The 14326-nt window shown below is 42.8% G+C and overlaps 1 protein-coding gene across 1 annotated transcript in view; it reads left to right on the top strand.

The window, feature by feature from the left end:
* Window positions 1–14326, top strand: part of glis1b (GLIS family zinc finger 1b) — a 61525-nt gene that overhangs the window by 34978 nt on the left and 12221 nt on the right. The window contains exon 4 of the mRNA XM_025054281.1: window positions 34–983. Within this exon, the coding sequence (XP_024910049.1) occupies window positions 34–983 (950 nt within the window). The remainder of the gene's footprint in view (window positions 1–33; window positions 984–14326) is intronic.

Consider the following 14326-nt stretch of genomic DNA (forward strand, 5'->3'; position numbering starts at 1 on the left):
AGAGCTCCCGTACTACTACCTCACCCAGCCATACTAGCAGTGCCGGCTTCTCCTCCTCCTCCTCTTCCTCCACCTCTTCTACATCCCCACCCTCTAATTCCTGCGCACAGGAAGTCCATCAGAGGCCCCAAGCGCACAGCAGCCCCCAGCAGGCCGCGGTACAGGAGAGCTGTCAGCTGTCATCGCCTGCCTCCTGTCTTTTATCTGCGTCCTCCACCGCGTCCTCCTCCTCCTCCTCCGTGTCATCAGTGGAGCCGGAGCAGGGCCAAGGGCAGAGCCAGGGGCCGTGTGAGGAGCCGGGCTCCATGCTGCAGGGGCGTGGGGCCGGAGGGATCGCCGGGGGTGGAGTGGGAGGCTCCGACGGACTTGGCCTCCTGATGACTGGGCCTCTGATGTCTGGGACGCTGCCCTCAGGAGCTGAAGCCAGGGCTCTCCTGGATGAAAGCAGAAAATCCAGAGCTGTCCTCAAGCAGGAGCCTCTGGACGACTTCTCTCCCAGTGAAGATGAACTCTTTCAGCAACACTATCACCCTCATCTCAGTAGCCACAGTGGGCACCTTCATCACCTCCACCACCCTCCTCGACCTGCCATGCCTCCACCCTATCATCTGCATCAATATGTGGGGCCGGGCCCTGGGGGGCTCCTGCACAACCTGAGCCAACCATCAGCGCCGGCCTCCGCCCTGGGACAAAAACAGACAAACGGCGGCTCGTCCGGGTCCCACGCGGCCCCAGAACAGGACGAGTGTATTGGACCACTAGGTGACAAACAGGTCTGCCGCTGGATTGACTGCAGCGCTGCGTACGAACAGCAGGAGGAGCTAGTGAGGCACATTGAGAAGGTTCACATTGACCAACGCAAAGGTGAGGACTTCACCTGTTTCTGGGCCGGCTGCATTCGCCGATACAAGCCGTTCAACGCACGCTACAAGCTGCTGATTCACATGAGGGTCCACTCTGGAGAGAAACCCAACAAGTGTATGGTAAGAAAAAAAAAAATCAGGGGTCAGTTCCCTGTGTTCACAACACATCCAGCGTCATTAAACATCCACTTGCAGGGAGCTTTTCCTACTAATTTCCACTTCTTTCTGAAAACATTCAGTTGAATTTATGGTTTTAATATGACTCCAGTTTGTCCTCTAATTGCAACCAGCTGTAAACAAATGTGTGTTTTTGTTTGACGCAAACATGAGAACAGGCCTCGCAAAGTAACAGATTTTTTTTTCCCTCAACAAGACACAGACCTGACTTGCTTCATTGCTGATTGCTTTCAACAGAATCTTTTATTTAGTTTTGGTAAAAATCCAGTCAAGATTGTAATTTCTATAATTAGTGGAAGACATGAAAAAGAAGAAAAGAAAAAAAAAGATCCAGCTGAGCTGCTGTCAATGTAGCGCCACCTTGTTAGTGTAAATAGATTCTTTTGCAGGTAAGTCAACACACTAATCAATGTCAAGCTGTCGTTTCCCCCCTCGTCCTCCTCCTTAGCAAATGGAAAAAGCCTCTGTACGACTGTAAGAATGACTTAGTCCAAATACACAATTAGTCCACAATTTGTGTAGGGCAGAGCGGTGTTTATTTTCACGAGCACTCTGTTTTTGAGCCGGGATTCAGATCATGACAAGCCAACACATATGGTTAACATAACCAAACAATGCCTACACTTGATCCACTTAAATGGGAGCTTTAACTGTTTAGCTGTCCCACAAGTATTAAGTGAAATGGGCTTTATGTCCAAGCCAAACATGAGCAGAAATGTAGTAGTCGGGGAGAAGAAGGGAGCCGCCGAGGGAGCGCCGCTAACATGTGCTAGTCTTGCTCAATTCGTGGCTTTACCAAAAGCCCCTGTCAGAAGTGCTGTGCTCCAGTGCAGGAACTCGTCCAAATCCTAATTACTGAAAAACAGAGTCTGCAATATTGTTACAGCACCTGTTTTATCTCAAGACTTTTTTTTCCCTTAACAAAAAAAAATAGAGTTTATTTTTAAACGTAACATGTACAACGGTGGCTTTGAAATGTGGATGAAGAGACGACTGTGGAAAAAGGAAGTTTAAATTTAACGGACAGCGATTTAGAAGAAGTTTTAAATCTGCTCTGGTTTATCTAATACACACGTGTCAAACTCAAGGCCCGGGGCCCAAATGTGGCCCACCAAGTCATTTTTTTATGGCCTGAAGGAGCTCAAAAAAAGCATTTAATTAAGTCCGTGCAGCCGAGTTTGTTAACCTGATAAAGAATTAATGTTTTTCGATACAGATGAGACTGAGGTGAGTTTGACACGTGTGATGTGTGTGATTCTACGTGTGGATTCTCATTGAGGGTTAGGGTTAGGCTGTGTGTCTTTTCAGAAAAGTTTTTAAATAAAAAAAAAAAAAAAAAAAAAAAGTGTCACTGCTATTGCAGTGTTTCCCAAACTTTTTTTTCTGGTCACAAACCTTCTCACTTCTCAACCCAAGTCAATAAAGGTTTACTTGACCATTACTGAACATGAATGAGAAACAATCAACATTCAATACAAAAACTTTTTTTTCTGGTCACAAACCTTCTCACTTCTCAACCCGAGTCAATAAAGGTTTACTTGACCATTACTGAACATGAATGAGAAACAATTCAACATTCACAACCAACATTCAATAGAGCGAGCAAAATAGTCAATAAAAAAAGATTACAAATGATACAAAACGTTGGTAATGAGATTAAGTTAAAAACAGGCTGTAATTAATTATATACTATTTAAAAAAAAAAACAAACATCATCACAGGTGGAACTTTTAAACTGGCAGCTATTTTGAGGTTGGATACAGAGAGGTGTTGTGATGACCCTGAACTCCTGGGAAACATGATGCGAGACGACCCACCTGAGGGTCGCGACCCAGACTTTGGGAAACAATGTGCTAATGTGAGTGAGTGAGTTTGGTGATCTGTGCCATACGTAAGCACGGGAACAGTTTGGCTCAGTGTGGGCCGATGACGAGCCTCTGAACTCTGAACACACACACACTAACACAGTATAGCGCCCCCCGACTCTCACAATAGGAAGTATTGATTCTGTATACAGTTTGCGAGGTTGTAACACTCCCGTTCAAAACCTAAACATCGACGTGAAATGTTTTCCAGCTTGAACTCGTCCAGTCCCTGCTGATTGGACGTGTGTTGGTTTTGGGACTTTGTGCAGATAAACTGGGAGGACTGGACAAAATAAACCTTCTCTCATCGTGTGTGTTTGTGTTTGCACAGGGTCTAAACTCATTTAAGTGCGCGCTACGTATAGGAAAACCAGCGTGGGTGCGTGAGCCTGGAGGAGCGTGCACGTGTCTCGTGCGTTTCCATCCCGAGCTCTTTATTTTCTTTTGTCTCAGCCTGTGTGCTCTTTGGCTTGTTGCACACATATCTTTCCCTGCTCGTGCAATAGACAAAGACATTTAAGAATTCGAGGTATTTATATGGAGGAAACAGATGAGACATTCTGTTTTAGGACAAAAACCAAGGTTAATCCCTTCAGTATTTTTCCAGCAGCAGATTCCAGCCAGTCCTCAAAACATCGATAAACCAAATGTCTAAATACGGCACTGGTGTGAACCAGAACAATAATACATTTTTGATGTTAATATTCAACCTGATAAATTTTTTTTTTTTTTTTTGTTCTAACTGAAGACGGCCCGGGGCAGTTGTACAGAGTAGGCCGACACAAAGGCAAAAAGGAAACATCCTAATCTTTCTGCAATATCCTGTTGTGTTTCATGGCTAATTCACTTGTTGTTTTTAGATCCCTGTGTCTACGTACATATTAAAAATATATCCAGGCGCTGTAGCCCTGACATGGCCCTAGACTTTCATATTGGTTTTTATTTTTTTGTTTGTTTGTTTTTTGGCTGCCGTCCATGTTGTAGAAGGGACTGTGACAGAGCAGCTTTTTTTTTTTGTTTGTTTGTTTTTTGGCTGCCCTCCATGTTGTAGAAGGGACTGTGACCGAGCAAATATTTTATATTTACAAATCTCACAGTTTTATTTGGTGCTGTATATTTGAGAATCAACCTTGGTGCTAATTTGTGTCATAATCCAAATTAGTCTAAATTGGGATTAATTTCTTAAAACATTTTTGTTCTTCTTAAGAACATCCGTACTTATTTTAATTAGAATTTCCAAACAATTATAAACATTTAAAATCACTTTTTTATATGTTTTAGCAAAATCATGTTTCATCATAACAAAAGCTAATTAAAAATGATGATGTAGCTGCGTAAACATAGACTTAAAGGCAACATTTAAAAAAAAACATGCAATAAAAACTGCAGTTTTGTATTTTTCTACAGGCTCAAGATCAGAGAAAAGAACATTTTTTACGTGTTATTGTTGATAAATTGGTGGTTTTTGCTACATGTTCCAAAATATGGGATGAGGAAAAAAAAGTTGTGAAATCATTTCACGGTCTTTCGAGGCCAAACTTCTGCTAAATCTGCCCGAATTTACAATCCAAGGATCATGTTTCATAAGAGAGCGTGATGCTACTGACGTGTTCTGATGAGGGGAGTCACACAACAGAAGACAGAATTCAGTGGAAGCAGCTGATATTCTTCATCCAAGGTCCAAAAATGGAAGAAAAAATGATCAGTCCTCCAAACTGTTAATAAGTCATTAAAAAACAACATTTTCTGGGTGAGTTTTAATGTCACACGTAGAGAGAGATCATTTCAAAACCATAAAGCAGAGCCATGCAGCGCTTAGCTAATTGAAGCAGAGGTTCAGGCGGCACATGACCTGACTTTTCCTCTGAATGCTGCCCGACACCGGAGCTGTCTGGGCACAGGGCGCAGGTGACGAGTGACGGTGATGTTAATGTGTCGGAGCCCAGATGAACCGTGTGGATACTACGGTGGCTAACGCCCGCCTCACGACTCCTCCTCGGACTCACAGCTGATCCTTAAAAAAAAAACCCTTTTTGAAAAAAAAAAAAAAAAAAAAGACAGAGTTAAGTGTCTTCTGCTGTTCAGTTTCTAATGAGCTAATTTGATAATCACCTGAGTCGTCTTCAACGTCCAGCCTCATTTCACAAGTTATTGTAAACAAACAAAGATATCCCGTTTCACTAAAGATCACTTGTAATCACCGACTGAGACCACGGGGATAAAACAGAGATGTTTCTCAGTCAACTCACCAAACGGAGTCTGGGATTTTCCACATACTCAGAATGATTTGAAAACCACCATTTTTTTTTCTTCTCTCAGGATCGTTCTGTCGTCGCCTTATATACAGTCAATAATACTGGCACACGTTCTCCAAACCTCCGGCTGGTGGACTCAAATGGAGGACACCGGACGAGGGCTTGAATGGCCGTTCATTGAAAACCGCTGTGTCTTTCAGGCCGAACACATGCGGTACTCATTTGTACTGGTACTATAGTAGAGATTCAGTTTGTGCACGGCTCATTAAAGGTAATCATTGTCATCCAGTAAGTAGAAGTATTGAACCAGAATGTCAGCACTAACATTGATCCTTAAAATTCCTTTGGAATTGGCTCAGATGCAGAGACTTTATCACTGTGGTGCAGATCAACTTATTTCTAAAAAAAAAAAGAGGAGCTCATCAGGTAGCTACGTCTTTGAATCTAAGAGCCAACCTGTGATTATCCTTTGTCCCGCTGTCAGTTCTGACACGCCGTTTGGCAGCGCGCGCTCGCCGTGTTAGCAGTAACAGAACTCTGTCCATGTGTGATGTTAGTCTGATGAAACTGCTGGCCCCGGGACTGTGTGAACCGCGGTTCTGGATGGAAGTTTCTCTGGGAAGGAGGTCAGACTTGAACCTTTATTCAGGCTGGAGAGGTTTGTCCGTCAATCTTCTGCGGTAACGTAGACCCGCAACTGCAGAACATCGGCCCGACTTCACGGCAGAGTTTAGAAGCACTTACCCAATACTTCAGTGACCTTTCTTTCTGTTTCAATAAAATTCAAACTTCAGAAAACTACAAAACTAAGAAACACTTTTAAAATGATGATTATATTTGCTTTTCTTATAACTGAGTTTTATGGACTCACCCCTGCTGGACAGAGAATGGAACTGCAGCCTAAGTGCATATCCTGTGTGACTTAAAAAAATGAAACTGTGCTCTATACATCAGGGCACTGGTGAAATAATAGTTCATTATATGAAATTCAATCATCATCCATTTAATTCACTTGTTTGTGTGTTTGGATTTTTCCAGCAGAAATCTCTGACCGCTGGACCGTTTAGCCTTTACAAATAAACATGAGCTCAGTGACCGGTCTGGTGTCGAGTAGTTAGTGAAGCATGTTAATTACATCTTATTACGTGCCCTAATTTTGGCCAACATTTTTTTTTTCTCAGTCATGCTCGCTCGACAAACTTTAATAATCACCCAGTCCAGGAAACTCAAGTTCATGAATGTAATGAAGAGAATCATCCTGGGTTTTTTTTATAGCTTTTCAAACTCCCCAAGGATTAAAACGTAATAAGAACACGTTCTGTCGCGGTGCATGAGGTGGTCTCAGCTCTTGCGTTCAAAAATATTGGTATAACATATGCACCCGAAAAGCTGTAGAGCGTTTCCTGAGAACATTATCCGTTCCAGAAAGGTCAAACGGTTACAGCTACCTTCCCTTCAACCGTAAAACCAGGTATCAAAGCCGGGGGAATTTACTACATGCGATACACTCTAATTGTATTTGTCTGGAATGCAGTGTTTTTGAGTTGCTCCTACTTCCACAACATTTAATCAGGCCGCGTCGTCGGAGACCTGGAGACCCTCGGGGGCTGCATCTGGTTTTACATTGCATAGAGATTGTGTCATAATTGTGTCCCATCCAAACGCTTAATTAGTTTAACCTCTCTGCTGTGCCAGATCGGTTTACTGATACATTAGTTAGTGTGTGTGTGTGTGTGTGTTTGGGATCTCGGTCGATGTTTAAAGGGCAGTTGTTTCAACACAGCATTTTTAAGGTTAGTGATAAAAATACATTTGTGTGTTTGGGATCTCGGTCGATGTTTAGAGGGCAGTTGTTTCAACACAGAATTTTTAAGGTTAGTGATAAAAAAAAAAACTGGTGAGTTGTTCTGTTTGTCGTAGTCGTTGGTTGTTTCAGCACAAACTTGGAGTTTTGGACTCAGAAAGTTTCAAACCTACTATATATATATATATATATATACAGCTGCAGTCTTCCTCCACCAGGGGGCATTAGTCCAGTTCATATCATATCAATACTTGAATGCCACCTTGAAACCTTTAGAACAAACTCAAGGCCCGCAGGCCACACTCAGCCCACCACCTCATTTTAAATGGCCCACCAGAGCCCAACCCCCAGTCCGTGGACCAGTACCAGTCCATCGGTCACTTATTATTTATTCAAGTTACAAATATTGTTCATTGCTGCGGAATAAAAAAACTAAGCTAAGAATCTCCTTTGCTTTTTAAGCAGCTCCCGTGGGCCTCACAAAATGGATTGGCGGGCCGCATCTGGCCCCCGGGCCTTGAGTTTGACACATATGGTGTAGATACTCATACGAGTGTCTGGACTAGAGTTGAACAACAGTTTGGCCTCTAATCGTTCTCAGTCCTTTGACTGTTTGTGAAATCAATGTTTTTTTACACGTTGTTTATTTTTAAATGTTCACGGAATCGAGAACTGCAAGTGGAGAGAGAGACAGAGAGAGACAGAGAGAGAGAGAGAGAGAGAGAGAGGTTGTGGTGTTAAACAGCACATTACTGTAAATCCAAACTGTGACACCACCAAAACCACACTGGCTGTTGCTGTTAAAAATGCAAGTGAGGCGGGAAACTGGAGACAGAATGTACCATCCTCTGTGAGTGTGTGTGTGTGTGTGTGTGTGTGTGTGTGTGATTAACAGAAGGGTACGTGTTGTTCCAGATCTATTTTACGACTCTGTGACCCAGCAGATGAAGTTTTATTTTACCCAATCACCTCCAACTACGGCCAGAAAAAGTTTTAAGCAAACTTCTGGTTTTTATTCCGCGTGTTCAGCTTTGGAATATTTAAATATGATGATGATTTTTTTTTTTTTTTTTTTGGTAGGATTTTGAACCAGGATCTTGAGGCTTCTTGGCCAAAGTCAATGTAAAAAATAAAAAACTGTTCCATCTTCTCTGGTCAGTCCTGCTGTGTAATGTAGAATCTGTTAAGTGTATTTACTGTAAGTAAATAAAGGTCCGTTTCAGCAGTTTTTATTAAGACCAAAAAAATGTACATTAGGTCACGCATGATTTAAAGTGCAGCCAGGAAATAAATACTGCACATGGGAAAGTTTTTTTTTTTTTTGCCTAGTGATGTGCCTGCTGTCTAATTGGGAAATTGTGTTGTGAGCTCAGCGAGCGCCAGGCGTGGACTCATATTTCAGATAATATAAACATGTGTCTGCAGAAAAATAGAGGAAATATTCCATGAATATTATAATGTTTACCAGCAACTGCTGGAACTTTCTCACTGGACTTTCGCCAACGGTGGGATGAAAATATTCAGTGTATTGGCTGAATTGATTTATTGAAAAGTGAATGAATAGTGACGTGCTCACCGAGAAGAGCTGAACTAAAAAATTGGACTTGACGCGGTTGCGGATTGAGCCCAGTGTGATATGTTACATCCAGCCGTACCCACAGAAATATTAAGTGTTCCCTGAAACCCACGTGGAACAGTGGAGAACATGACCCTGGCAACGCTCAGTAAATGTAGCGACATTGTGGCATCGTAGCTGCGGCACATATCGAACGTTACCCAAAACGTTTTGTGGTCTGATTTTCCTCCAGTGGATTGCATAACTCCCCCTGCCCCCCCGCCCCGGCCCACCCCCCTCCACCATCATTACCCTTCTTGAATCTTGAGCTGGTGTCGATCAAGGTGCCATGTTGACCTATTGTTTAATTTTCGCTGGCGTGTTTTCTGTCTGAACGCTGCAGTACTTTTTGGCTCCACAGTGTTTGGTTTGGCGACTCCACGGTTTCTGCCATGTTTATTTGTTGTCACATCAGAGTTATAGAGTTGCCGTTGTACGCCTTTGTGCAGCTGTGTCAACTTCTGACTTTTGGAGCGTACACAAGGTTTTGCCAAGAAGGGAGCAAAGCCTAGGTTTATTTACCTAACAAGTCTGTACAATTCAAAAACACTGCGGCGTCGAACCGCGGCGTCGCTGCACAGTTTATCAAACTGTCACAGAATGTGTCCATTTAGACAAGAACGTGGCAAACAGAACAGGTTTAAAAAAAGTCTGGGTTGTGGCTACAGTGTGCGTCCAAATATTTTTTGAATAATAATAAAAAAAAAGGTGTAAAAACATGTAGCGAAAGTATTGTTTTTCTCGATTGACGCTGTGGTTTAGTGGTGATGTCTTCTGGGCTTTTTTGCAAGTACACAAATTTGAACGTCAGGAGTTGTTATCAGAGGCGTATTTCCAGACCTGTGGTAATAACCAGAGCTGATACTTTCTCCAAACCACAATTAAATTCAATGACAGATCTTTGGTGCTTTTCGAGTCAGCAGTGTGACACTGTTTAATACTCTGTACGCAGTTTTTAAGACGAGACGAAATCTCAGTTATATCTGGAGAAAAAAAGAGGGTTTTTTGTTTTGTTTTTCTTGTTACTTTTTGATTCGAGATTCAAGATTTTTACAGGTTCATGTTCAGATTTTGGTTTTGTCTTTGTTTCTCCTGTGTTTGAACTCTTTGTTTTTGTGGCTGAATCCAGATCCAGTCCATTTGTGGCAAGTAGCGTTAGCTTCTGCAGCACAACTCCACGTTTTTCCAGTCAGTTGAAAGTTTGGCCTTGTAGCTACTTTTTTTTTTTTACCATTCATTGTCTTTGAAAAGTGGGTTAACACAAATGTAGTTGTCGACACTCAGAGGTGACAAAGGGAGAGGACAGTGATGGATGGTCGTGATGATCAAATTAAAAACAAATTACAGCAAATTGTTAGTGTTTAAAAATCACATAATGACTGTCATTCAGCAAATTAGCCTCAATCCTATTCTCCTCCAGTTCTCGCTGCTAAGTTTTCTTTCTGTCATTCCTTTCGTTAATGCCAACCAAACGGTTCTGTTCCACCGCCACGGCTGGAGCAAAAAGAGTTCATTATCAGGAGGGGGTAAAAGAAAGAGGAGAGAGACAGGGTGAGACGACGAGAGCGGGAACAGAGTCAGGTGTGAGTGAATGGCGCTGGACAGATTGAAGCCCGCTTGTCAGAGGACGCCGCGGCTCACGGGCCCGTCAGGCAGGATCCAGTATTGACTGCCAGTAACATCAGTCCAGGCGCCGGCTCAGAACACAGATCATGTTTAGGATTTTCATTATGTAACCCGCAGACTGTCTTTTTCATAGTGGGTTTGGATTTCGTGAATGGGTTTATAATTAATGGCTGTGGCACCGGACGCTTTCTATGGCACTCTAATTATCTATAGTAAACGGTGAGAATAAACACTGTCACCGGACAAAGTGGGACGGCTCTTATGGAAGACCGGCTCCTGGTGAGAGGTCACGGCGTCTCGTAGGAAGACACACAAGCAAGTGCATCAGTTCATGTTAGGGCTGGTGAAAAGTTCTACGACTTATTAATTAATTCCCTGATACAGATCAAGTCACAAAAAACAAAAAAACTCAATGCCAGAATTGACCAAATATTATCCAGGAGGATTCTGATAAATTCAGGCGATGCACCAGTTCAGTGGTTGGTGTTAACAGTTCATGTCTCTGTTCCTGAGGGACGTGTTGTTGGTGTCAAACACATGTGATCAGCGACTGGTTGATGTCAAGCTCTTCATGTCATAATGAAGCGGTAAAGTTTGATTCTTCTGGCCTGGAATTCAAATGGAAATGCCTGAAAAGTTTAGTGATGATGGAAAAGAAAAAAAAAATATGCATAAAAATATTTTTTCAATGAATGAGTTTCTTTTAACTATGATTTAAAAAAATAATACTGATATAACAACAACATAAACAAAAAAATATCAATTCTAGAAAAATCAAGTAAAAAAAAAAAAAGACAAATACTTTAACCTTTTCCACCCTCACAGCTCAGCTGTGTTCGTACAGTTGACTGTCAGCTACGTGTATGAGAATGATTTGACGCCCAGAGCATTTGCCCCAAAGGGAAATTTAATAAGCAGAGGAGGGGTGGGGGGGGGCAGCAGAAGAGCTAATCTGGGGCTGTGCTAACGCCGCACAATAACACACAACAAACATATCCGTTTTCCCTGTCACTCTGCTTCATCTCTTTGACAACGTGACCCTGTTTTCCTTTTTCCCCTCGACCGGTGAACCACTGAAGAGGAAATCACATCTTAGTCCTCCATAATCTGATGCAGGGCCGCGGAGCTGCTGGACGTTTGAACGACGGCCCCTGGATCACAGCGGGTTAAGTGCTTCCATGAAGCCTCGCCTCGTGTTGTTGTGAAGCCAGGACACCAAGAGCAGGAGTTCAGCTCCATCAGTGCACTTCCTCCTCAATAAACTCTCCGGCGAAACAGTCCGTGAGTGGAGCTCAACAGCTGGGGCGCCTCATTATGTGAGCAGCCTCATTTAGTCATCATAGGACGGCTTCCTGTGGTGCCATCCGCATACTTTTTAATCTGGGCCCCAGAAGTATTCAGGCATGAGTGCAGAATGGCTGTTAAGAACAATTTCTTTAGTCATTTACATGACTACTTCCTCCCACCAATTTATCGTCTGAGCTCTCGCTCCGGCCGCTTGTTCATCCGCATCTGGACAACACTCGCTCACTTCCAGTGATGTGCTGTGGTGTCACTGCTCTGGGAAATGTGTTCTTTCTATGAAGTAGACAACGCTGCATGGAGAGGAGAGGTGAAAAAAAAAAAAAAAAAAAAGCAAACAGTGTTTGTGAATTAGTTTTTTATCGAAAAAAAAAAAAACCAAAGTCGACGCCCTTTGCTATCTTTGATAGCCCTATTAGCAACAGATGAGGTTTGGCTGCTAAATGGCTCCGGCTTCGCAGTGGAAATGATATGTGTAAACTATGTAATGAAAATGTTTTAGCCAAGCTGTGTTTAATTTTGTATCCTGACGGAGCGCATGAGAAACATGCCTGTGCTTAGCTGTCTCGTTGAATCATATGGATATAATTTCATCCATTTACGTTTTTCTGCTCTTTGCTGTGGTTGCCTCGGGGCATTTGGAAGCAGGCAGATTAAATGCACATGTTCCTCTTCGCTCCACAGCCTCCCCTTCAGAGCAGATCCTGAAGTGTCGGTGGTTTTTCCTCCTGGGTCGGAGGCACAGAGAGACACCTTATAACCTCTTGTTTTTTTGGTTTTTTAAGGAGTGAAATTATACAGACTCCTGGTCTGGTGACATGACTTCCTTTATATCGTGTTGCTTGACATTAACTGGATTGATTGACCTAAAATGGAAATTGTTTGTGTGTATAAACACCTCCATCCCATCATGACCTGAACATCTAATCTCCAATAACCCTAAAACTTTGATCACACTGACTTACCAAGGGGTCCTTTGACCTCTGACCTCTTTCTGTGACCTGAGTTGCAAGAGAAAGGACAGTTGTAAACCTCTGCTGAATCTGCATGACCTTTACTTCAGCTGTGCTCTTCATGGATGTTGATCCACCTGGTCCGACCAGAGCTCCTGTACAACTAGACAACACTGATCAGAAAAAAAAAAACTCAACAAATTTTGGGGGTCTAACGTGACCATTTTGGGGGAAGTCTATCGTGGCCGTAGGTCTTTTTTAGTAAGTCTTGATTTTGTTTTTGGTCAGAATAAAGTACTGTAAGGCTAGAGTGTACTACTGCAGTACCTTAGCAACTGTTAGCAACTGACATATTACAGACAGGATTACATTTGGTCCGACACAGGTGCAGTCGTCTGTGTTGGTTCTCAGTCATCGTCACGGTGAAGAATTGACTTCTTGATTCTCAGGCCTGTGGGTTTAGTTTTTCTATCTCTCTCTACCTAAAACCTTTGACCCTGTTTCCCGTCCCCACTCGTCAGCCGCCATCTTCCCCCCCGACACCCTCGTATAACGGCAGGTTTGTTTGCATCATCTCCAGCTCCGGCGGGTTGTTAATGAGCCGAAAGCTGCACACACTGCTGCCTTTTAGCCACCGCACAGTTTGGCCTTCTCCCTGCCAGTCAGGAGTCATTTCCCATGAAGGGCTCAGTCGGACCTGCGCCTCCACCGGAGTGCACGCTGCGCCCATAATCTGTCTGTTGTGATCAGCTGCCCGTCCAGCCTTTCAAGCTGCCCTCGCCCCCTCCAGCCGCGTCAAGAAGCCGCTGTCGTGGCCAATGTTTGTCGAGCCGCTGATGCTCCCGCCCCGACACTCCGTGTCAGAGCGGAGTCGAATCCTTCCACGCTGCCACCGCTGCTACTTTCACTCAGTGATTTGTCAGTTTACTTTAGACGGAGGTTTACAGAGAGGAAAACTAAATATGTTTAAAGCAATTCACGTGATTAGTGCCTTCTAAACTGTTTTCACACATAATTTCAAAGGGGAAAAAAAGCTCTCCGTTTACTCCCAGTCAATCTGTGTGTTCATTACCTTCTAAACAGGTCATTTAAAAAAAAAAAAAAGGCAGCTCTGTATTGACCACATCGTAGATGTACTGCCATCTACTGGCAGCTATTTCTTCTTTATCAAGGTGTGTCAGGTTTGATTTGACTTTAGTGAATCTTTGTTCCTTTCCTGCAAAAAATATTCAAAATAGTATTTATAGCATTGTAAATAAAACAACACTGAAAGCAGATTGTTTTTTGTAGCAACCAGTAGACCAGAGGTCACCGACGGTATGTGACTGTCCAGAAGTTTCTGGTTCCATATCTTCAGACACTCATGCGTCCCAACATAATCACAGCTGCTTGTTTTTATGAACGTTGTATATCGATAACGACCTGTTTTATAGAGCGACTACACGTGAACGTTTCTGTTCGTCTCTCGTTGATTCCGGCCTCACTCAGGCCAAGAGAACGTTCTGCACAAACACATCGGTTATTTCATTAGTTTTGGAGCAGAATGACCTTATTAAAGTTGTCATTAAAAGTTGTGTTAGTGCTTTCACTTGTTCAACTAACATTTAAAAGAAAAACCAAAAGTGCAATTTTTTTTTTAGTTTATTGCATTTTTAGGAAGTGGACTAACCTAATTAAAAAATTGGATTTGTTTTTTTTTTTTTAATCTCATGTGGGAATATAAAACAGAATTAACTTCAGTGAACTAGTATCACATATCGTCAACATCAAAATCTCTGACCTTATAAATAGAAATAATCACTGAAATTAACTACGTGAAGAGGAAGGGCTGGCAGCGCTGAGTTTGATTCAAACTGACAAAAGTTT

The sequence above is a fragment of the Cynoglossus semilaevis genome, chromosome 2 (assembly GCF_000523025.1).
Source record: "Cynoglossus semilaevis isolate Cse_v1.0 chromosome 2, Cse_v1.0, whole genome shotgun sequence".
NCBI classification, from domain to species: Eukaryota; Metazoa; Chordata; class Actinopteri; order Pleuronectiformes; family Cynoglossidae; genus Cynoglossus; species Cynoglossus semilaevis.